The sequence below is a fragment of the Drosophila yakuba genome, chromosome 3L (assembly GCF_016746365.2).
Source record: "Drosophila yakuba strain Tai18E2 chromosome 3L, Prin_Dyak_Tai18E2_2.1, whole genome shotgun sequence".
Lineage (NCBI taxonomy): Eukaryota > Metazoa > Arthropoda > Insecta > Diptera > Drosophilidae > Drosophila > Drosophila yakuba.
Window position 1 is genome coordinate 8,860,631 of NC_052529.2, and position 21,947 is coordinate 8,882,577.

The 21,947-nt window shown below is 45.3% G+C and overlaps 3 protein-coding genes across 10 annotated transcripts; 2 read left to right on the top strand and 1 right to left on the bottom strand.

Annotated features, from left to right (window-relative positions):
- Positions 1-79: 79 nt before the first annotated feature.
- LOC6533424 (ubiquitin carboxyl-terminal hydrolase 5) lies at positions 80-3,034 on the top strand. Of its 2 annotated transcripts, XM_002094106.4 has the most exons (3): positions 80-179; positions 367-899; positions 961-3,034. In XM_002094106.4, exons 2-3 carry the CDS (start codon positions 383-385, stop codon positions 2,928-2,930), a joined length of 2,487 nt encoding a protein of 828 aa, XP_002094142.1. In that variant the 5' UTR covers positions 80-179; positions 367-382; the 3' UTR covers positions 2,931-3,034. The 2 variants fall into 2 exon arrangements, with proteins under 2 accessions (XP_002094142.1, XP_039230190.1); XM_039374256.2 differs by lacking the exon at positions 80-179 and having other exon boundaries at positions 210-899.
- A 949-nt stretch (positions 3,035-3,983) lies between these two features.
- Positions 3,984-5,448, bottom strand: LOC6533425 (alpha-1,3/1,6-mannosyltransferase ALG2). Its single transcript, XM_002094107.3, has one exon. It carries the CDS (start codon positions 5,275-5,277, stop codon positions 4,003-4,005), a length of 1,275 nt encoding a protein of 424 aa, XP_002094143.1. The 5' UTR covers positions 5,278-5,448; the 3' UTR covers positions 3,984-4,002.
- A 525-nt stretch (positions 5,449-5,973) lies between these two features.
- On the top strand, positions 5,974-21,683 carry LOC6533426 (hippocampus abundant transcript 1 protein). 7 transcript variants are annotated; one of them, XM_039374665.2, is made up of 10 exons: positions 9,360-9,588; positions 16,323-17,040; positions 17,128-17,376; positions 18,473-18,568; positions 18,635-19,159; positions 19,222-19,430; positions 19,491-19,577; positions 19,644-19,741; positions 19,808-20,080; positions 20,245-21,683. In XM_039374665.2, exons 2-10 carry the CDS (start codon positions 16,630-16,632, stop codon positions 20,340-20,342), a joined length of 2,046 nt encoding a protein of 681 aa, XP_039230599.1. In that variant the 5' UTR covers positions 9,360-9,588; positions 16,323-16,629; the 3' UTR covers positions 20,343-21,683. The 7 variants fall into 7 exon arrangements, with proteins under 7 accessions (XP_002094144.2, XP_039230595.1, XP_039230597.1 ...); XM_039374661.2 differs by having other exon boundaries at positions 9,359-9,588; positions 16,323-17,376; XM_039374663.2 differs by having other exon boundaries at positions 9,359-9,527; positions 16,323-17,376.
- Positions 21,684-21,947: the final 264 nt, after the last annotated feature.

Here is a 21,947-nt window from a genome sequence, read left to right on the forward strand (position 1 = left end):
TCAAGGGAACTAGTTTGGTTCCCTTGGTGACTCGCGAATTTGTTGTTGGCTTTGGCTAGAGATGGCAGTATTGAATACACTACGATAGCCTGCAGCCACCAAATTGAAGTAATTGTGCTTATTGGGCGGTAAAATACGTAAATACCACTTAATAGCCGTTATAAGGAATGTAAATAGTGGTAAGAATTGTTAAAAGTTAATTGTAACCAGCAGAACACCATCTGAAGACATCGATATTCGCATTGCTGTGCTCGCCGGTATCGATGCATTTTCGCCTGTTCATCTCTAAGCAGCAGCTGCAAAAAAAATCAACTATACTATTTTACATTCGGTGCGTAAAGTTTATGAGAAAAGAGCTGTTCACAGGATACCAGATAGCGTCATGGAGGAACTACGCAAGCATTTATCTAAGGTGAACGTGCCCTGCGCATCCGGGGCGGGCAGTCCTCCGATCTACAAGGACGAGTGCGTCTACTCCTACGACAATCCCGAGACGCCCACCGGCTTATACGTGTGCCTGCACAGCTTTTTGGGTTTTGGCGAGGCGTACGTGCGGGAGTACGCCGACAAGACCGGCAACCGGGTCTTCCTTCACATCCAGCGGGTGAAGACGCCCAAGGAGGGCGCCGATACAGAGGCTGAATGCGATCCAGAGTCGGAGGCTGGGCCGGAACGGAAGATCACCCGCCTGGCCATCGGTGTCGAGGGTGGCTATAACGAGTCGGACATGGCCAAGAAGTACGAGATCAAGGACACGTACAGCATCGTGGTGGCCCCCCAGCTGGACAAGAAGCTGCCCTATCCGGATCCGGAGCTGCCCATGCGTGTCACCCAGGCGGTGGAGGCGATCCTGGCCGCTGACTCGGCAATTGCCAAGCTGGAGAAGGCCACGCTGATGGGTTAGTTGCAGGATTGTTGTCTCGTGAATCCGAAGTTAACCTAAAATCAATTATTTTACAGGCACCTGGGATGGTGAAGTGCGTCAGGCCTCGAAGTACGCAGAGAACCTGCAGCAGCTGGACAATGGCAAGAAGATTCCGCCATCCGGCTGGCAGTGCGAGAAGTGTGATTTGACCAACAACCTCTGGCTTAATCTGACCGATGGCTCGATCATGTGCGGTCGCAAGTTCTTTGACGGCAGTGGAGGCAACGATCACGCCGTGGAGCACTACAGAGTGACGGGTTTCCCGCTGGCGGTGAAACTGGGCACCATCACCGCTGATGGCAAGTCGGATGTGTTCTCCTACCCGGAGGACGACATGGTACTTGATCCCCACCTAGAGCGCCATCTCTCCCACTTTGGCATCAACATGGCGGCGATGAAGAAGAGCGAGAAGTCGATGGTGGAGCTTGAGTTGGATATTAACCAGCGGATCGGCGAGTGGTCGGCACTTACAGAGAGCGAAAGTGAGCTGCAGCCTCTGGCTGGTCCTGGATACACTGGCATGCGCAATCTGGGCAACTCCTGCTACATCAACAGCGTGATGCAGGTGCTCTTCGTCATCCCAGACTTCCAGCAGCGGTTCGTGGGCACCGGAGCGGAACGCTATTTCAGCGAGTTCCCCAGCGACCCGGCCAATGACTTCAACATTCAAATGGCCAAGCTTGGAACCGGTCTGCAGTCGGGAAAGTACAGCAGTATTGCCGAGAACACTCTGGACACCGATCACAGCACCGGAATCTCGCCGGCCATGTTTAAGAACATTGTGGGCAAGAATCACCCAGATTTCAGCACCAAACAACAGCAGGATGCCAACGATTTCTATCTGCATTTGCTCACCCTGCTGGACAGGAATTCACGGAACCAAACTAATCCTGCAGATGCTCTAAAGTTTCTGCTGGAGGATCGCGTTGAGTGTCTCGCTAGCCGCAAGGTGAAGTACAAGACACGCGAGGAATACAGTTTCCGTCTGCCTGTTCCGTTGGATAAGGCCACCAATCTGGATGAGGTGCGGGAGTTTCAGGAGCGTGAGAAGGCGGCCCGCGAGACCGGACAACGGCTTCTGGATCGCGACATCGTGAGACACAAGGTTCCCCTACAGGCTTGTCTGGAAAGGTTCTTCGGCCCGGAGCTGATCGAGCAATTCTACTCCACTGCCATTGATGGCAAGACGAATGCCAGGAAAATCACGCGATTGGCCACCATGCCCGACTGCCTGATGATTCACGTAGGAAAGTTCACGCTGGGCGACGACTGGGTGCCCAAGAAACTGGACGTTTCCGTGGACATGCCCGATGAACTGGATCTGAGCAACTGGCGCTCCACTGGTGGCTTGCAGCCTGGTGAGGAGGCTCTTCCTGAGCCCGCCGCAGAGGAGGTGAAGTTTACATTTGACGAGGCGGTCATGTCCGAGCTGCTGACCATGGGCTTTCCACCAGAAGCCTGCAAGCGTGCCTGCTTCCACACGAAAAACAGCGGACTGGAGGCAGCTTCTAACTGGTTGATGGAGCACATCGCTGACGAGGATATCTCGGAGCCATTTGTGGTGCCGAACAACAGCATTGGAGACAGCGCAGCCAACCAGTTTGTGGCCAATCCCGAGAGCCTGGCCATGCTCATGAGCATGGGCTTCGACGAACGACAGGCTGTGGCTGCTCTGAAGGCGACCGATGGCAATGTGGAGCGTGCCACTGACTGGATATTCTCACACGCCGATTCCATTGGTGTTGAGGAAGTTGCCCCCGCATCGAATTCATCAGCTGCAGCGGCTTCCTCGGCGCCCAATAAGACCGACTACCGCGATGGAGGCGGCAAGTACCGTCTAGTGGCATTCATCTCACACATGGGCACCTCCGCCCAGGTGGGACACTACGTCTGTCACATTCGCAAGAAGGGTGAATGGGTGATCTTCAACGACAGCAAGGTGGCCAAGTCTCAGAACCCACCCAAGGACCTCGGCTATCTGTATCTCTACATGCGCGAGCAGTAGCCAGCCCGATCTCAGTCCAATCCGAATCACCCCAGTCCCACAACCTAATATTATGCGCCCTGAAAAATGGAATTTAATAATAAACTACATATACAGTGCTGCAATAGGTTTTTTTGAGGCTTCAAAACTTTTTAAAGGGAAACTTATCTTTCGCGGATTTCTACTATACAATCCAACCAAATGATGAGTCATATGCTTGAATGATATATCCATTCCTGATGACTAATATTTCGCGTACATATGAACATGTGTAGCTAAAAACAAGAGAGAACGCTATAGTCGAGTTCCCCGACTATCTGATACCCGTTACTCAGCTAGTCTAAGTGCGAAGGACAGTTTTTGGCGGTTTGTGGGCGTTAGAGTGGGCGTGGCCAAAAGTTTTTTGGCAAATAGATAGAAATTTACAAGACTAATACAAAAATGAAAAAATATCAAAACATTTTTCAAAAGTGTGGGCGTGGCAGCTTTGGGCTGTTTGTGGGCGTTAGAGTGGGCGTGGCCAAAAGTTTTTTAGTAAATAGATAGAAATTTACAAGACTAAAACAAATATGAAAAAATATCGAAACATTTTTCAAAAGTGTGGGCGTGGCAGCTTTGGGCGGTTTGTGGGCGTGGCAAAAAGTTTTTTTGCAAATCGATAGAAATTTACAAGACCAATACAAAAATGAAAAAATATTAAAACATTTTTCAAAAATGTGGGCGTGGCAGTTTTGGGCGGTTTGTGGGCGTTAGAGGGGGCGTGGCAACCTGAATCGACAAACTTGCGCTGCGTCTATGTCCCTGGAGTCTGTATACTTAATCTCAACTTTCTAGCTTTTGTAGTTCCTGAGATCTCGACGTTCATACGGACAGACGGACAGACGGACAGACAGACGGACGGACAGACGGACATGGCCAGATCGACTCGGCTACTGATCCTGATTAAGAATATATATACTTTATATGGTCGGAAACGCTTCCTTCTGCCTGTTACATACTTTTCAACGAATCTAGTATACCCTTTTACTCTACGAGTAACGGGTATAATAATTCCATGAAAGAATACAATAGATGTGCGTTTTTAACTGGAATTTTATTCAGTTTTCTTAGCACTCGACTCCTTGGAAATAGGAACAAGATCTCTAATGATGCCGTTCAGCCGATCTGCGAATGCTTGGAAGGAGAACTTCTGCTGAACGCGCTTGTGACCCTGGTCACCCATTTTCACACGCAGCTGCTCATCTCGGAAAAGCTGGTGCATTGCTCCACCAAAGCTCTTCTCGGTTTTTTCGCACAGAAAGCCCGTTGAAGTGTTCACCACCGTTTCGGTGGGTCCACCGCTGTTCAATGCCACCACTGGCTTGGAGCAGTACATGCCCTCCAGCGGCACGATGCCAAAGTGCTCGTTCTCGGGTGTATACAGCAGGCAATGAGCGGCAAAGAGTAGGCGACATTTCTCCTCGTCGGTAGGCGAGCGCAGCAACACAACGTGATCCTGCAGCTTAAGCTCCTCCGTGAGCTGCCCCAGCTCCGCAAAGTGCTCGACATTTTCCATGCATCGGGTGTCGTAGCCCCCCGCGATGATAAGGCGACAGCGCTTGAAGTCCGTGGTGGGCAGCATGTCGCCCAGGAGACGCAGGGAATGTAAGGCGAGAGCGTGGTTCTTCTTTCGCTCGTATCGATTGATGTCCAGATAGATGAAGGCGTTGAGTGGTACGCGCGGATGCACAGGCTCGTCCAATAAAGCAGACCGCTGCTCCAGCTTTTTCTGCATCTGGTCAAAGTACTGAGTGTGCAGCGAAGGATACAGCACATCCGGCACCGTGCTCAGTCGGCGGAAGGTGTCCTGGAAGACTCGCAGCGTAAACTTGGAGTTGACCAGCACCTTATCTGCTAGACCGATGGTGTGCTCCTCCAGCCAGTTGATGGGCAGGCGGTACAGGCGCTTGAGCAGACCTTCACGGCTGCTGAGAAGCTGATCCGGGAAGTGGCAGTAGAATAGAACTTTCGGACGATGAGGGGCGAAGCGGAGAACCGGAATGCATACAGAGATTAGGTCGCACACCACCACATCCACCTGCTCGCGCTGGGGCATGAAAAAGCTGGCGTAGATCGCCGCATAGAGCATGCGCAGATAGGCACAGATGGCGTAGAATCTTCCAAAGAGCCCGCGTGGCAACCAGTCGCCCACAACGTGAACCGGAAAGGTGCCGTCCGCCGTCTCCTTGAAGCAATGCGTGCTGTCGTGGTGATTCGTCAGGAAGCTGACCTGGTGTCCTCGTTCCTTGAGAGCCAAAGCGGCATCCACCACCAGTCGCTCGGCTCCTCCGATGCCCAAATCCGGGTGGAGGAACAGAACTCGAACCATGGCCTTAATCGGAAAGGTGCAGTAAAATTATTGAAAAACAATATGCTCGAACTAGGATTATATCCTTCTGCTAACGGGGGTCAGAATATTTGCATTCTTCAGAGGGCTTTGTTTTTATTATTTAAAACGTTTAAATATTTCTTCAGCTGATTCGCGTAAGTGTGACCATGGATGTATGTTCTAAAGCGGTTCTAAAGAAATATACCAAATAGATTACATATATTCCTTTTTTTTATTTTAAATTATGCTTTTGCTTGTGCATTGTTAATTAAGTCTAAAGATATCTATCTACTTTATTCATATATTATTATACTTATTGTTGATTATATGTTCTGTAACCTATTTTATTACCTATAATATTAATCTTTCCCATAATATTTTCCCCATGTTGTGATTTTCATTTAGATATTATATATAAATTAAAACTTTGAAAATTTGAGCTCCTAAAATAAATATTTGATCCTAATTTGAAATTCAAGAGAGTCAAATTTTTAGCACACGAAATGCGCGCGCTGCGGCAACCCTAGAACACATGTTGACAGCGCCCGCTTTTGGCGTTTTTTAGCCCCAAATCGACCTTGTTCTCGGCCCGTGTTTGCAACGAACGCATTAAATTTTCGTGAAAATAGCTCCGTTGAGTCAAATCCCTGCCAGAAACTGCCCAGAGATCCCGGTGATCCAGCTCCAGCCACATGAGGTCGTCGATGGCAGTTAGCCCATAGGCATGCGAGCCGCCTAAACCGCCGCCGCAGTTGTTGTTGTTCTTCTTGTTGCCCAGGCGTCCCTTTAATGGTAAACTAATAATTGTGATTAAAGCGCGAATAGAACGAGCAAATCGAGTGTGTGCCGTGCCGTGTGCGCCTCAATTAAGTGTCGCCGCGTAGTAAAGTGAACAGTGTAGTAAACACCGAGCAAAACACAGGCGATGCAGCCAAATTGTTAGGCAGTACAGCGAAAAACACTGAACAAAAAAAAGAGGCAGCAACTCTCCGGCGTTTCCATTGTCAAAACAAATACAAGCACACACCGCACACCCCCAGCTACTGCACAGCTAACGGTAAAGCTAAAGCCACGTAGCCGCAACGTTGCCAGCGCCGCCAAGATGCCCAAAATCCATGTGAAGAAGCCGCTGGCGGGATTGGTCATACGAAATCGGGCCCACAAGAGCAAGAGTGTCTTCACGGTGAGTACATATGCATATATTCACGGATTTCGGATCGGACTAGCACCGTTCCGATATCACTATAAGTGGCCTTATCTACGGAGCCAAGGTGATTCAGCAAACGGCGTGTGCTTGACGCTCCAGTCGCGATTTGGGCATTACTTTTAGACGTAATCGAGGTCTATCAAACGAACGATTCGAGCACTGAAATGTTTACTCAGTTGGCACGGGGGTTTAAACAGTGCTTACTATAGTATTCCGAACTGGACATGTAGTACTATATGTTTATAAGTACGCTCTGATATGAAATATGCACTTTCTATAATCAGAAACAAATGCCATCTATATATCATAGTAAAAGGCACTACATTCCACAGAACTATGGTGTTTTATTATCGCATAAAGCCCTATTTGTGTTTATTAAGATGCTTCGATGTGGAATATACACTGTGATTACATTTAGTAATACAATTGTATAGTTTGGACGGTAATTTCAATTGCAAAACTTTTTATTTTTTTAAGGATTGTGTGAAATTTAAAGTGTTAGATTAAGATTTATTAAAATTAAAATTATAAAATCTATATAAGGTCACAAAGTTTATCCATTAGCAAAGTACTTTACTAGGTCTCTCCATTTTCTTATCAGCAATTCTGCCATATTAAACACGTTTCACGTTTGCTTTGTTTATGATCGTTTTATGCTAATTATTTGCTAAAAAAAAAGCCACGCGGTATTTTAAGTCTGAATAACTAGAAATTATCTTAACACTACTACATATAAGTATTGCAAATACAATACTTTTCAAGCCATTTCTTATAAAAACACTCAATGCACAGCATAGGCTGTAAAACTAGTCAGATTTTTCCCTCAGTGAGCGTAATTTGTGTGCCTTACTGCGGGAAAATGTGGCACTTTCCTATCGCTAATGATGAAGCAAGCCCATAAAGCTGATATCCACTGTAGGGGGTGGTAAATGTGGCAGACATCAGGCGATTTCACCCATTTACGATAGTAGCGATAATATCACAAGGTTTTCCCCCAAAAATCGGGCGATTGTTTTAAAGCTCTGCACTGGATTCGGATATGAAGTGCAGTAAAGGCATAAAACGTGATTGATAAGTGGGTAACTCCCACGGTGACTCCTCATTTGCCAGTGCTCCACTCCACTCCACTCCTCTCCAGCCACAGCTACAGCTCCAGCTCAAGTTCCACATCCACTTCTAGTTTTATAAGTGTGTCACTGGCAATGGCGTAATCAATTCAACATCGGTGACCCCATCCATCCCGCAGCCAGATGAACCACTTGTGGTGGTCGGCTTTCGATTTCGTGGAGAAGCTGCTCCGTGGGTTCTGGCCTTTCGCTTTCTGCTCTTTGAGTGCTTTTCGGGTTTCTGGTTTTATTTTTACTTGGGGCCATTGAACTGCCTTTTGTTTACTATTCCTATGCTATACCTATGTGTGTTGTTCTTGGCTTTCCAGAACTAATGATCGCTCATTTGTTTGGGAAATCACTGCGCGTGTGAATATTACATTAGTCACCATTACTTTCCACCCTCGAAAAGCAGCCTTTGTAATGGCTGTAGTTTTAGCCATGACATTATGAGCAACTCAGGTGAGGAGGAGCAGGAACTCCCCCATTCCCATTTGCAGCCCATGTCCAATTTGAGTTGGTCGCTGGGGAAATGGATTCACCTGGAGTTTGGTAGCCAGCCTGCCGCCAAGCTCCCATTTCTATGCAACAGTTTTCGATTTGCTGGCCAGCTGAAAAGCTCATGACGCCTGCGCCACGGTCTAGTTTTCCTGCCCATTTCCCCCATTGGATTTTCACTTGTTTTCCCTGTCTAATGGCTGGGAAACTTAATTAGGGCTCGAGCCACGAGAATTTGGTTTTCGGAGTTGCCGAGCGACCTTGGCTAGCCACTAATTATCCTGCACGGTATAGTCATTAGACTTCATGCCACCCAGGAGATTTCAAACGACGCCATTTTTCATACAAATTAATTTCAATTAGGAAGCCCTTTAAATGCGGAAAACTGTTGAGAAAGTCATGAATACTTTATGCACTTTAATAACAAGAATATTCTTTTTAAAACATTACGTTATAGGAGAAATTTTATTTACAAATTTGTGTTTAATTTACTTTCCACTGTAAGTAATTGCGCGCAGTGTACAGTGTACTACCGTTCCCAAGCAATTAGATAATTTCCCCAGAACAAGTCATTGTTTTTCGTGGTTCTCTGAACTTTTTGCCAAAATTCCCTTGTAAATTTATTCAACGAAAGTAGCTTTTTGCCGTGAGTCAAATAGAGAAGCAGAAAAGCTGTTTCATTCATAAAACACTGCGATAGGGCGCAGAAGCGAACAGGTGCCAGAGATATGTAAAAGTAAAACCACAGAATGAAGTCGCATGAGAGCGTGGCAAATGGCCCGTTGAGCGAAAGCTTCTGCTCGGAAAATGCGAAGCCGGGAAAATGTGGCATGCAACAACAGCAACACGGCAAACAAACAAACATTGGCCAAAAAGTCCGATGGTTATTGTTGTGGGAAATTCTCGAGCACGCGAGAAAGCAGGTTTATGGAGCAAATCGACGACGAAAGTGAAAGAATCGAAAGTAATTTGGCAGGGAAAATGTGGGTGATAATCCCAAGGGAGAAATTTAATTTTAATAAAATATATATGTACTAGGCTTAGAAAGATCAAAATATCCTTACTTTTTATGGAACATTTAACATAAATAATTTATTCAAGTCTGTAAAACTCACTCATGTGCATTCCTTAGAATAAATCATGAGTTCGCAGTGAGAGGCATTTTCTGAAAATACCAAAAAGCTTTGCGCGGCCAAAGCTTCAAATGAAAAACGCGAGGAAAAGTGCAATCGAAAGCGAAAGAAAATGCTCTGCCAGACGCTTTTCCAGCTGAGTACGGCGCAGCGTGTGGAAAAGCGCACATCGAAGTAGCGCACATTCTGTCGCGCTGTGTACCAAACGGAAAATTCGCCAAAACAATTTCCACGCGTTTTCTTTTCGTGACTGCTTTTGTTGCTAATTATATCGGATCGGTACCATGTGCAATTAAATAGAGCCTTGTATGAACAGCAAAGAAAATTTGAAACAGCTCGTTTCTTAAAGGAAAATTCCGTGAAAAATGTGTGTTTTTGTGCAAATTTAATGTTTGAAAAGTGGGAAATGGACGAAGCGAAGATTGAACTTGAAATGCTTCTCAATTCGCTGACCCACTCAATTCGCTTTTCAGCTTTCCACCCACGGAAAAGTGGGAAAATCGTCCGTTACGCAAAACTGTAACTGTACCCCCACCGCCACTCTTGTTGTTATTCTCGGCTCATTTATGTTTTTGTTCATGAGATCAGACTATATGTATCTCTGCTTTTTCTTCGCATCTTCGTTTTGGCGCAGGAAAAACCAAATGTGGCGGAGAATTTTCCCCTTGAAAACCGAATTTTCTCAGCCTCTCGTGTTACTGATTTTCTTTGTTCTTTGCCCGCCTGACGCACACAAAAACAAAAATGGAAACGAAAATGAAAATGAATAGAAACGAAAAGAAACGCAACGAAAAGGAAAAGGAAAAGCCTCCGCTTTCCTTGAAGAAGGTCACCTAAACTGGGCGTCCTTTCGCCCATTTTCCGATCCTTATAATTTCCTTGACCAGTATGCTGTTGTTGTTTAATGTTCCGAGAACTTCGCATAATTCCGTTTGCATTAAGCGCTCGTAAAATGATTTTTTATGGCCGATGAGCTTCTGGCTCTAGAGGTTCTCATTTAATGTGGGCCCATTAAATGTGAGATAATCTCATCCGCGGTGCATGCAACAATCTGATTTGCATTCTATATGGATTTAAGCGTGTTTTATAGCGTACAGATTACTTCATATGCAGTCATTCTGGCGAGAAATCATCTCTCCACGTTTATTTTGCTAACCAAACGTCCAGAGTTCAATAAACCTTCGCCGCAAAATTTCCATGACACTTTTTATGTGCTTTTCTTTTTCTATTTTTTTTTGCTGGGAAAGCGAAAAGAATAAAACTCTGCCACGCATAAATTTCCATTCTCATCCTCGGCCCGAGTTATAGGTTGGGATTGAGTCCTGAAGCCAGGACAAACATTTGCACAGTCAGGGGCTCGAATGCCAATCAATTATGGCGAAACTTCGCTTCGCCACATGAGTGGCTGCTCGAGTCCCAGAAAACGCCGTTGGATAACGCGTTGGCATCCATAAATTATATCCCCAATTCCGAGGCTTTGTTCGCAGCTTGGAATCTCCCCTTTTGTCAGAGCTGGGGGCTCCTATTGTCTCATAGACATGCCGCAATGGGTAGAGTGTCAAGTGCAGCACTTTATTTCATAGCCCAGTGACTAAAAGGTACGCTTCAAAGTTATCTGACTTGTCTGCAAGTTGTTTCCATTTTAAACATATTTAAGAACTTTTAGTTGATTTATCTACCTTACATCGATAATAATATGCAAACATGTGATAACTATTGAGCCAATTCAATTATATTATGCAACTGTTCGTAGAGACCAAAAAGGTTGTTTAATAATATGTTTATGCGCACATGTACTGTTGGTTCTTGTGTTTCCATATAATCTAATCCAGTTGCTAATGCAGTACCAAGGAAATTATCTAAGCCTAGTAGTGCCATTCGTTTTGGGGCTGTGGCATTTTGGCCACGTGCCAATCCTCGGAGCACTCGCTTCCGTTGTCTCCTTATGCAAATTAACTGCACGACTTCCGCTGATGCAGTTGAACTGTCGTGTTGCAGCTTTCATTCTGTCCTTTTGCGGTTGTTGCATTTATTTATTTTTTTTTTTTTTTGGTTGTGTCAACACTTTTTGGGCAACAGTTCGGGAATCATAAATTTATTAAAACTGCTTGTGTGCCGTGTCTTGGTGTCCACGGTGCTTGGTGCGGCATGCAAGGTCAGCCGGGTGCTCGCCATCGAATTTAGATTCGGATCGGGTTAGCTTTCGGCTGGTGTGATGGGTAGTTGGGTGGTTGGGTGGTGCCAGGGGTTCGGTTCGCTTGGTTTGGTCTGGGTGCATCATCGCCGCTAATCAATAAGAGACGCCATTCATTCGCTTCGCTTCTGGGCTTTTTTCATCCATTTCATGTGGCTGATGAAATCCCAGGTCACTACATTTGGATGATTGCGGCTGGGATTGCAGCGATTTGGATGTTTTTGCTGCCAGCACTGCAATTTCCATTATCTAGCTGCCGGAATCTGTGTGAAACCACAAAATCAATAAATCATGTGCTCTGCTGTGGTGTCCTGTGTCCTTTATTCATTATTCTTATGCCCTGAAATCGGTCAATATTTGAATTTAGAACTCCGGGGGATTAAAACTATTACAAACAATTGAATTTTATGCAAACTGAGGGCTCATAAAAATGAGGAAGTTTTGTCAAATTAATTTGAAAATTCCAATTCATTTTTCGATGTATGTATATCTTTTAGCCAATCGATAGAATTGATTATTTGCGGGCGGCAGTGGGCTGTTCAAAGTGTCAACCCAGAAAGCCAGTGAGCTACAAATCATCTTCCCATCTGGCTCCTTCTGCTCTTTCTGCTTCTTCAGCTCCTTCTGCTCCTCCTGCTCATCCCGCTGATCCTTGGTGCTCATGGGGCTGAAACCCATTTAGACGCTGCACCCGTCGCAGCTTGACACTTTCTGGCCACGTTGTTGACAAACTATTTTTAATATTGAAAGGCAGCGGGCAGCGTTTGCTTCTCACGAGAGTGTGTGTGTGTGTGTGTTCATGTGTTGGCTAATGTGAGCAGGCACATTACGTATCCGCAGCGTTGCACGCGCGCTGCAGGCTCTGAATTGAATTTCAACGGCATCTGCTGCTTTGGCACAGGCTCGTCTCTTTCAGCATTTTTCGTCCTTTTCATTTAGCCGCCGCTCGTGCACTCACATGACCTTGGTGCCACGGAATGCTCTCCATTAGCCACCAGTCGTCGTCAGCCAGTCCGCCGTTCATGTGGGCTGACATTTGGCATCAACTAAGGAGAAAGATGAAAGCGCTTCGCTGGTCGATAGAAGTGCTCATGTGCGCGTTTTCAGTTTTCAGTTTCACTTGGCAGGAATTTAAGCTCTTCTACATGAGAAGAAAATCTATATGAGTAGAAAATCTATTTGGAAAAGATATCTATATAAGTAGAAAATCTATTAAAGTAGGAAATCATATATGTATATTCGTAGGTATCTTTAACAGTGCAAACTTTGTTTAATTGTTTTTAGCGAGGTGTTCATATTTATTCATATTTCATTTTAATGCATATACCTTTCTTTCATAATTTCCATTAAAATGTCTTTTTCATTAATGCTTTTGTGAAGAAAATCAGTTATTTTTGTTACCCCAACAGGAATAGTTCCATTTTGGAATCCTCGTCCACAGTTTTGAAACAAAAAGCCCGGATAGAAGAAGGAAATTTAATGGAATGGAATTCCGCTTATTGTTTGCTTTTAATGCCCAGCTTTTATGCTGCTTACCCCTGCCAAAAGTGTCGCTGATTGATTTGTGTGTGTGCCGTCAGGCCTGCCGGAGTATTTTTAATTAAAATTGCGACAGTCCTTTGCTTAAGGATTCAAGCACCTGCCAACTCAGCCACCCACGCGCGATAATCTCTGACTTGGGCATGTGGCAAGCAGAAGGTATCGGGGAGCAGGATATTCCACTTCATGACTTTGGGGGCAACTTCTGGGCTGCCAGTGCTCGGTGTCCTTGGTGCCGCGGGCTTTGGCCTACTTTTCAATAAGCCACAACAATGGAGTTGCCAGTTATTGGCCATTGTCTGGTGGTCTTGGCATTATTGCGAAATCCAAATCGAAATCAAGTGCGCCACGAGCGCAGAATATCTTTGTGGAAAAAGGGGTTGTGGCTTCGCCAAAATACCATCTACAAAATTAGCATAAAATGGAAAAAAATTCGAAATATGAAAGCATTTCTTTGCATATTATTGTATTCTTACACTTTAAAATGAAGTTGAAACCAATTTAATAAAGTTAAAGCTTCTTACAAGCTTAGATTTCTAAATTAGGAGTTTTATAACAAACTCTGACTACTAATTTTATGTAGGAGTTCACAGTCATTATTGATTCATAGCAATTTATTGTAGATAATATTTTTTTCAGTGCGGTTAAATGCATTTTAATGGAGTTTAGATTGTATCACGAATTTCACCTGAGTGGCCCCCAACTTGACCTCGCCAGCCATTTGGCCATTTAAATTTTTTGCGTGTCCTGCGGGGGCAACCCATCAGATGGATTACCCATGACCGGCAAGATTAATTAGCAAACCAAACCAGAAAACCAGAAATTCGCAACGAATGCCACTCGAGGGCACCTTTAGCTTAGCAGTCGCCATCGCCAGTCAGCTCACATCCCGTTTTAGCCGGCTTTTCATTTCAATTTGGCAGTGCCCAGCCCAGCGACAAACTAGTCGCTAGTCTCTCTCTCTTTTTTGTGACATTAATGTAAGGAAAACATGGAAATGTATTTTCCAGCATGTCTCTTGCCAAATCGTTACGCCATCGTGTTGACTTGTTGTCTGTCCACTTTTTCCCTTTGTTTTTTGCTGTGCCTGCAAAACGGATGCCTTTCCCCCTTTTTCCCCGTTTTTGTTTTTTTTTTACTTTCCTAGCCGCTCCTGTCAAGGTCGCTCCTAATGCCTTTTGATGCGACATATGCAGGCCGCCCATGTGAACGAGCTTCAGTTGGTGGATGAGATCCTCCGGTTCATTCTCCCGATGATTGACTTGGCAGCTGGCGTTTCCCTCTCGGACAACAGGCTGTCCAAGTGCAAGTCCAATCCCTTGTCCTCTCGCGGAAATTGAATTTCTGTAGCGGCTTCTGTTCTCCAACCTGCACTTGACCCGATTGCCGTTTCCCACGGACTAACCAGGCCGGCGGTCAGGTCACCATCATCGCTTGGAGCTCGGCTTTCATCTAACTAATTCCACGCACAGCGGTTGACTGACAGTGGAGGAGATTCGCGAACTTAATCAAATTTCATTCTGCTGAACATTTTACATATTTATATACCATAATATATATTGTAAACAAAATTAAGTAAATGTATTTAACATATTTTTCTGAATTTGTTGATATAATCTCTTTTAACAGCAAAACAAATTAGTTCTATGCATTAACCTTCAGTTGGTCGGCCTGATTTCTATGATACTCTTTCAATATCACATTCATATGAACATGCCTTATGGCATGTAATCCCATCAGATCTTTTCGGCTCCGTCATCCTGATACTGTGAGACAACACAAATAGCCAGCATAAATCCAGAGAGCTATGTATGTAGATAGCAATCAAACTCATGTGGTCGTGTAGCAAAAACATTTCCATTGTACTGGAGACCACTGCTCATTTGCTTTTAACGCGAAACTTTCATCATCGTTGTCAAGTTCATCCATGTGATATGTGCGACAATTGCTTTTGGGCATTTTATTGTGGCTCCCCGTAGCACCATGTACATGTACGAGGGGTATCTCTGCCAGTTTGGATAATAGAATTGTCGATTTAATAGAATTCGAAACTTTTCAAGTCACAATGGCTATAAACTACGTGTGCTTCCAACTAGTGTTTGACTTGTTCATACCCTCGTTTATAATCTACATTTAAACCAAATCTGTAGTTTCATAAACATATAGAAAACAGGAAACACATCTTAAGCCAGTGACTAACTTAATGCTTAATCATACTATAAATATTGTGTATTTTATTGTGTATCATTATATTTCGTGTACTTGCATTTAAAAGCGCAATTTGATGGAAATTACAAGGGATATCCCACATTCGTTACTTCAAGCTCAATTTCTTTGCTGTATCGAGTGGCTCTGCTTGTGGCTCTTTTCTAAATAAGCTCCACAGCAGGTGGACATGTGTTTCTCTCTGGGATTGTGGCGCTCTGCCGAGCTTCCGCTCGCTGGAAAACTGGAGCACTGGCGAATCGGTGGCCTGGAGAACCGAGTGCCCAAGCGATTCAATTTAGTGAGTCGCGCACTTTGGAACGCAGCAGACGTCGCTGGTTTTTTTTTGGGGGGGGAAAACGATCTCGATCTCGATAACGACAGCGTCAGAGTTGGAGATGTTTTTGATTCCCATGTTTGTCAAAATTCTAGGTGACTTTTTTTCGTCTGTCGATTTAATTAAAATTTCAGAGATCGATATACGCGCGCGTGGTGCGAATCGCTGTGAGCGGACGTGAGTTTCAGGGATCCAGAAGTCGGGAAGGCGGCGGGTATGTGAATGTTTATTCCACGATCTGCGGACTGGGCACTTCCCAGAAAAATACACACACACTCATCTATGCCCATCTGACATGGCCGGAAAATTGTGAATTGCTGTGAATTGCCAGGCAGCAGCGACTTGATTTTCCATTTATTTCACTTTGATGCCTTTGCTTCGATTTAAATTGCTTCGTTTGCTCGTTTACTCGTTTGCTAATGTTGATCGATCTACTTTCGAGCCTATCCAAGCTTGCGACTGCGATTTACACCAGGGTGCTAAAATCGCCACTAAGCAATGGCATTAAGTGGCTTTTAGCGCGATCTTTATCTTTTTCTGGGCCAAGTAAATGTGGATAACACACGTGAATTCCTAAAAAAACAGCATACTTTGCGGCTTCTTTAAGGATTAACTTCATTTTCCAAAGATAAATCACATATCTCTCGAGTTGGGGCAGATTTTTGATCGGTTTTTCATTAAATATCAATAAACAAGAGTGATGTGTTCAGCATGTTGTTTCGCCAACTTAATATTCCTAGTGAACTTGAACAGCTGAAAGCAAAACGCGCGTTTCGCATGAATTCAAATGAGTAAGCGCCATTCGGTTGGCCAACTTTAATTGCAGCTAGAGAAGTGCCTCAAAACTAAGCTAAAAAAAGAGCGGTAGCAAAGAACAGCGTGTTCAAGCCAAACAAATGATAAGATAGAACTTCGCTTCGATTGTCGCAGAAACGAGGAGGAGATAAGCGGTGTGGAGCAGAGTGAAGAGCATTGGACATCCGGATAGCATCCCAAAATCATAGACGAAATCATCACCACTCACAGCGCCCATGTTCGTGGACCCGTGGCAATGGAAATAAGTGTGATAACCGAACCCACAGAAGCACTAGAAACCAATAGGGAGGCACGCAGCTAAAACGGATCACAAGACCATGCGCAGCGGGCGAAGCTATGGCCAGCGGCAGAGCGACACGCTGGAGAGCAGCTTCGAGCTGGAGGATTCCGAGGCGGAACAGGTCAATTCACCGACGGCAGCCAAGGGTGAGCCGTCGGCACCCGGCGATCGAGATCGAGAGCGGGAGCGGGAGCGTCAGGAGTCGGGTGAACAGACGGACAGTTTGAGCACCCGCAGCAGCAGTTCGACGCCAACAACGGCGGACGTGGCCGATGTGGAGACCATCAGCTCCCTGCCGCTCTCTCCTCCCGCCTTTGGCGATCGTGGCAATCAGCTGGTCAAGCGGCACTCTCCGCTGAAGGACAAGCAGCAGCAGCAGCAGGCGGACAGCAGCTCCAGCTCCAGCTCCAGCTGCAGTCAGCAGCCCGATGCGGACGATGTGCCCACGGTAAGTGGGTGCGATCTGCGGCAGAGTCCGCCCTCTAATGCCGCCTCCTCATCCTCGTCCTCCACCTCAACTTCCACATCCCCGCAGACATCGCGGTATGCAGCTGCAGCGGCACATCCCAGCGCGGCATTTGCGGAAACGGCGATCACCGCGTCCTCGGCAGCGGGCCGTGTATGCGGCGGAAGCGGAGGAGCCGCCCACAGGCGCACCCACTCGGCCGCTTCCTACATCTCGATGAGATCGCAGGGCGGCAACTCGGAGGCGACTCCGGAGCGACCAAAGCGGAACCGCTTCTTCGAGTGGATACGCGTTGTATGCAACATCTGCTGCTGCAAGGTATTTCATAGAAAACAGAGACTTTTCATTTAAGTTAACCTTTTACTGACTCCACTAATTCCACACACTTATGATAGGTAATACTCTCTATAGGTAATGGAGCTATATGTTGAATTGAGCGTTATTATTATGAATTATCTCATTTTAAACACGTTGAGGGCTTTACATAATTACTCAGAATCGAATTAGGTTTCTTTCACAATAGCAGATAAGATGTACCATATGTAAGATAAACTGTCAGTTTATGCGATAAAGTTGTATTTATCTAACAGATAACGCTTATCTCAGACCTCGCCACATGTAATTGGAACATGGAAAATTATTGTTTTCGTGGAGAATATTATTGAAGAAAAAACTAACTACTAGAAAGTGTTGTTTCTAGGCACTGTTCCCATAAATCATGTCTATAAGTATACGTTAAAGCGAAAAAGTTAGATATAAAGGAACATAAAAGTAGTGAAAACTAGAAAATAGGAGAAAATCGGATTGCTCCGGTTATCAACTTGGGTTTCGAGTCAATTGAGTGTAGTAAATACAAAGGCTCATTAGATGTCGTTCTCGTCAATTCAAGTTTCCAGTTAATTAGCGTTAGTAATTAATAATTCAATAGGACTTATTAAGAGTCGCCTTTAAACCCTCGGAGCTCTTAGCTATTATATTTAATTATATTTAATTTCTCATTCGATCTCTTTTGATCATTTGAAATTTGGATTTCGTCTCCTATTTATTGATGCGCGACAAAACAAATCAGTTGCCGGCATTCCGAGTCCATTGCCAGCCGCCTCGGATGACATTGGTGCAGTTAACGAGCTCAAACAGTTTCGCATTTAGTACAATTTATATTTAGCTGACGCGGGACTCAAATGTTTACAAATAAAGGCGGCCACCAATTGGCCGGGGGCCTCAAAGGGTTAACGCGGCATTCTCGTCGCCTTATTAACTACTGGCTCCGTTCATAACGATGACGCACTCACTCGGCTTGGGTGCGCCGCCAGTGCATCCTGCCATTATGCCAATTGGCAGCGGACACGTCCATTTAATTTGCCAATAGATAAAACTGCATTGTTACTAATGAGCCATCGAATTTATTTCACAGAGTTCCGGCATCGGGGAGCCGAGTGTTCATCATGCGCTGGTTGTGATATTTCTAGAGTTCTTCGCCTGGGGCCTGCTGACGATGCCCATAATATCGGTGAGTTCGATTCTATGTTCTATAGTTGTATCAGATCTTAATCTTTACTGCTTCTTCCGCAAACAGACTCTCAACCAGACGTTCCCGGATCACACATTCCTTATGAACGGCCTGGTCATGGGCATCAAGGGCATCCTGTCGTTCCTGTCGGCGCCGCTGATTGGCGCCCTTTCGGACATCTGGGGCCGAAAGTTTTTCCTATTAGTCACAGTATTCTTCACCTGCCTGCCCATACCGCTGATGTCCATCAATACGTGGTGGTTCTTTGCCATGATCTCAATTAGCGGCGCCTTCGCCGTCACCTTCTCGGTGGTGTTTGCCTACGTGGCGGACGTAACTACGCCGGAGGAGCGATCAAAGGCCTATGGCCTGGCCTCGGCCACATTCGCCGCCAGTCTGGTCATCTCGCCGGCTCTGGGCAATGCCCTGATGGAGATGTACGGCGACACGCTGGTCGTGGCCCTCTCCACGGCCATTGCGCTGCTCGATGTATTCTTCATATTGGTGGCCGTGCCGGAGAGTCTGTCCGAGAAGATGCGCCCCGCCTCCTGGGGGGCGCCTATCAGCTGGGAGCAAGCGGATCCTTTTCTGGTAAGCTCAAGCTGTTGCCTCTGGGTACTGATATTGGTTTTGTAACACTTTGTTCTTTTTAGGCGCTGCGCAAAGTGGGCACCGATAAGACCGTACTGATGCTGTGCCTCACCGTGCTGTTATCCTATCTGCCCGAGGCAGGGGAGTACTCCTGCATGTTTGTCTATCTGAAGCTGAAGATGGGCTTCAACTATGTCGAGGTCTCGGTCTTCATAGCCATAGTGGGCATCCTCAGCATCACGGTGCAAGTCACACTCGGCTCCTTCATGCAGTGAGTTTGAATTTCTTCAGCTGCATTTACTTAGTGGCTAATTACATGCTTCTTTCTCAGAGTGTTTGGAGCCAAGCGCACGATCATAATGGGCCTAGCCCTGGAAATCGTGCAGCTGCTGTGGTACGGCTTTGGCAGTCAAAAGTGGTGAGTAATAACTCACACTTCTTCCAGGCAGATCATATAAATTATATTCTACTTCCTGTCTTTCAGGATGATGTGGTCGGCTGGCGTTGTGGCTGCCCTGGGCTCCATCACGTATCCCGCCATCAGTGCTTTTGTATCCCTATATGCGGCTCCCGAGAGTCAGGGTAAGTTAAAGGACTATAACTGCTCCATTTGAAAGACCTTTACTGAATGAAATGTGTGTACTTTAGGTGCTGTTCAGGGCATGATCACGGGCATGAGGGGTCTGTGCAATGGCCTGGGTCCGGCGGTCTTCGGCGTCGTCTTCTACCTGTTTAACGTGGATCTGAACGACGACCACGACTCGCACGCGAAGAGCAGCGGCAGCCGGGCGACGAACGTGGAGAAGATCTCACAGCATGTGCCAGGTCCGCCCTTCGTGTTTGGCGCCTTGTGCGTCTTCTGTGCCATAATAGTGTCAGCGTTCATTCCGGAGGGACAGACTTCCAACTTGGAAAAGAAACGTAAGGGTCCAGAGCAGTCGTCGTTGTTGAAGAGTTCGCCCACCCACCTAACCATTTTCCCATCCATTGTCCCAGAGCAAGATGCACCATTTGAAACCTACTCTTAAATAAAATTCCCCGTGCTGTGAAACTCAGTGATGACTTTCCATTCCGATCTTTCGCAGGTGCCTCGCTAGACGTGCAGTACGAGATTGAGACGGGTCACAAAGCGCCCAGCTCCCTGGCGCCGCTCATCCGCTCCGACTCGCTGGCGCAGCTGTAGTGCGCTCCATCGCCGGCGTCCTATCCACACAACTTGAATGCAGCTGGTGGCTATAGATACGTATAAGCAGTGTTAAGGAGTTAAGGATTTTGTAACTGTAACAAATGCTGTAACTAGTTTGGCTTTAGTTTTCGAGTCTATTAGGTGCATATATAACGCAGATCAGGCCGAGATAATGTTATTGTTTTGATGGTTAGATCTTCGTTTTACCATAGTTTCCACAAAGCACCTTGCCACACCACAAACCACCTCAGCCCAATTATATTTCTTAACTAATTTATTATCGCCTAAGTAACGTAGTCACATATATTCGATTCGATTGGCCCGTGTGCTTGCCCGCTTTTCCGGCTTTTGGCTTCTGGCTTCCGTTTCCGTTTCCTTTTGCTTTGCTTTTGCGAGTGTTGGTTCTCTTTGGGTTGGGATTACATCACAGCAGACAGGTGTTAGAGCTAATAATGTTTTGCAACAACAACAAAATAACTGCCAAATAATAAAAAAAAAACCAAGTAAGTGTAATCCGATATCTTCGAATGAAATGAAACCGCGTAAATTCAGCACAGCACAATACTGCATCCCGCATATCGATCGCATTTCTAATTTAGTTCACTCCAAAGCCGTTTAGTTACAACACTTAGGAAGAGGAAAATCCAAATAAACTGAATACCAAGCTTTACTTTGAAAATCGTAGTGATTTAAAGTCTAAACTCTAAAGAAATAAATTTGCAAATTATAATGAATGGGGTCACAAACTAGGCGACTTTAACCGAAAAACCACAAGGTATATAAGAGAGAAATATGTATATACATATATATGTATATATAAATAGAGAGATATATGTATGGGCACTGACACAAATCGAAATGTTTTTAATTTAGCCGTATGCGAAGTTAGCGCCTCCGATCATGTGCAACGCTGTAGTTTTTATTTTGATAATAACGCAACTAATTGCAGAGCCTTCAACAAAGTCAATGCTTGAACGTATAGGGAGCACACGTGCATGTGTATGTATAGTATAGTACCATAGATATCAAAGTTATATTTTTCGATGTTGCTACAATCGTGTAAAACTCCCCCACTTGCTCCTCCACTCCCCCACTTACCCTCCCACAAATGAAAACATGCCGACATAGGACGTACGTACATACACATCCACCCGTGTGAGCAGTGGACAGGTGGTCAATGGAGTAGCGCCCCTTTGGAAAAAACTTTGGGGGCTACGAGATACAGAGACAGAACATATACGAGAAAACTGAACCCAAATTTTGATTGTAAATTATTTAACGTCTAACATAGTGTTTTAAACGAAACCAAAATAAACAAAATTGTTTAATGAAACGCTAGTACAATGAACTCGAGACTCCTTTATCTGCAAACAAGAAGAGGCTAAGTATTGAAACTAATTTGTGGGAAAATAAAAATCCAGGACGATCAACGTTGGCTTTTTGTCTGTCTTTGGGAAAATAAAAGTCGTAGTCAAAAACGGTGGCTAAAGGGAGTACTGAATCCCTATTCCAATACATTATACTGCCATTACTCCTTTTGTATTGTGTTGAATAAAAGAATAGAGCTCCGTAAAAATTTGAATTTAAAATAATTTCCGGTTA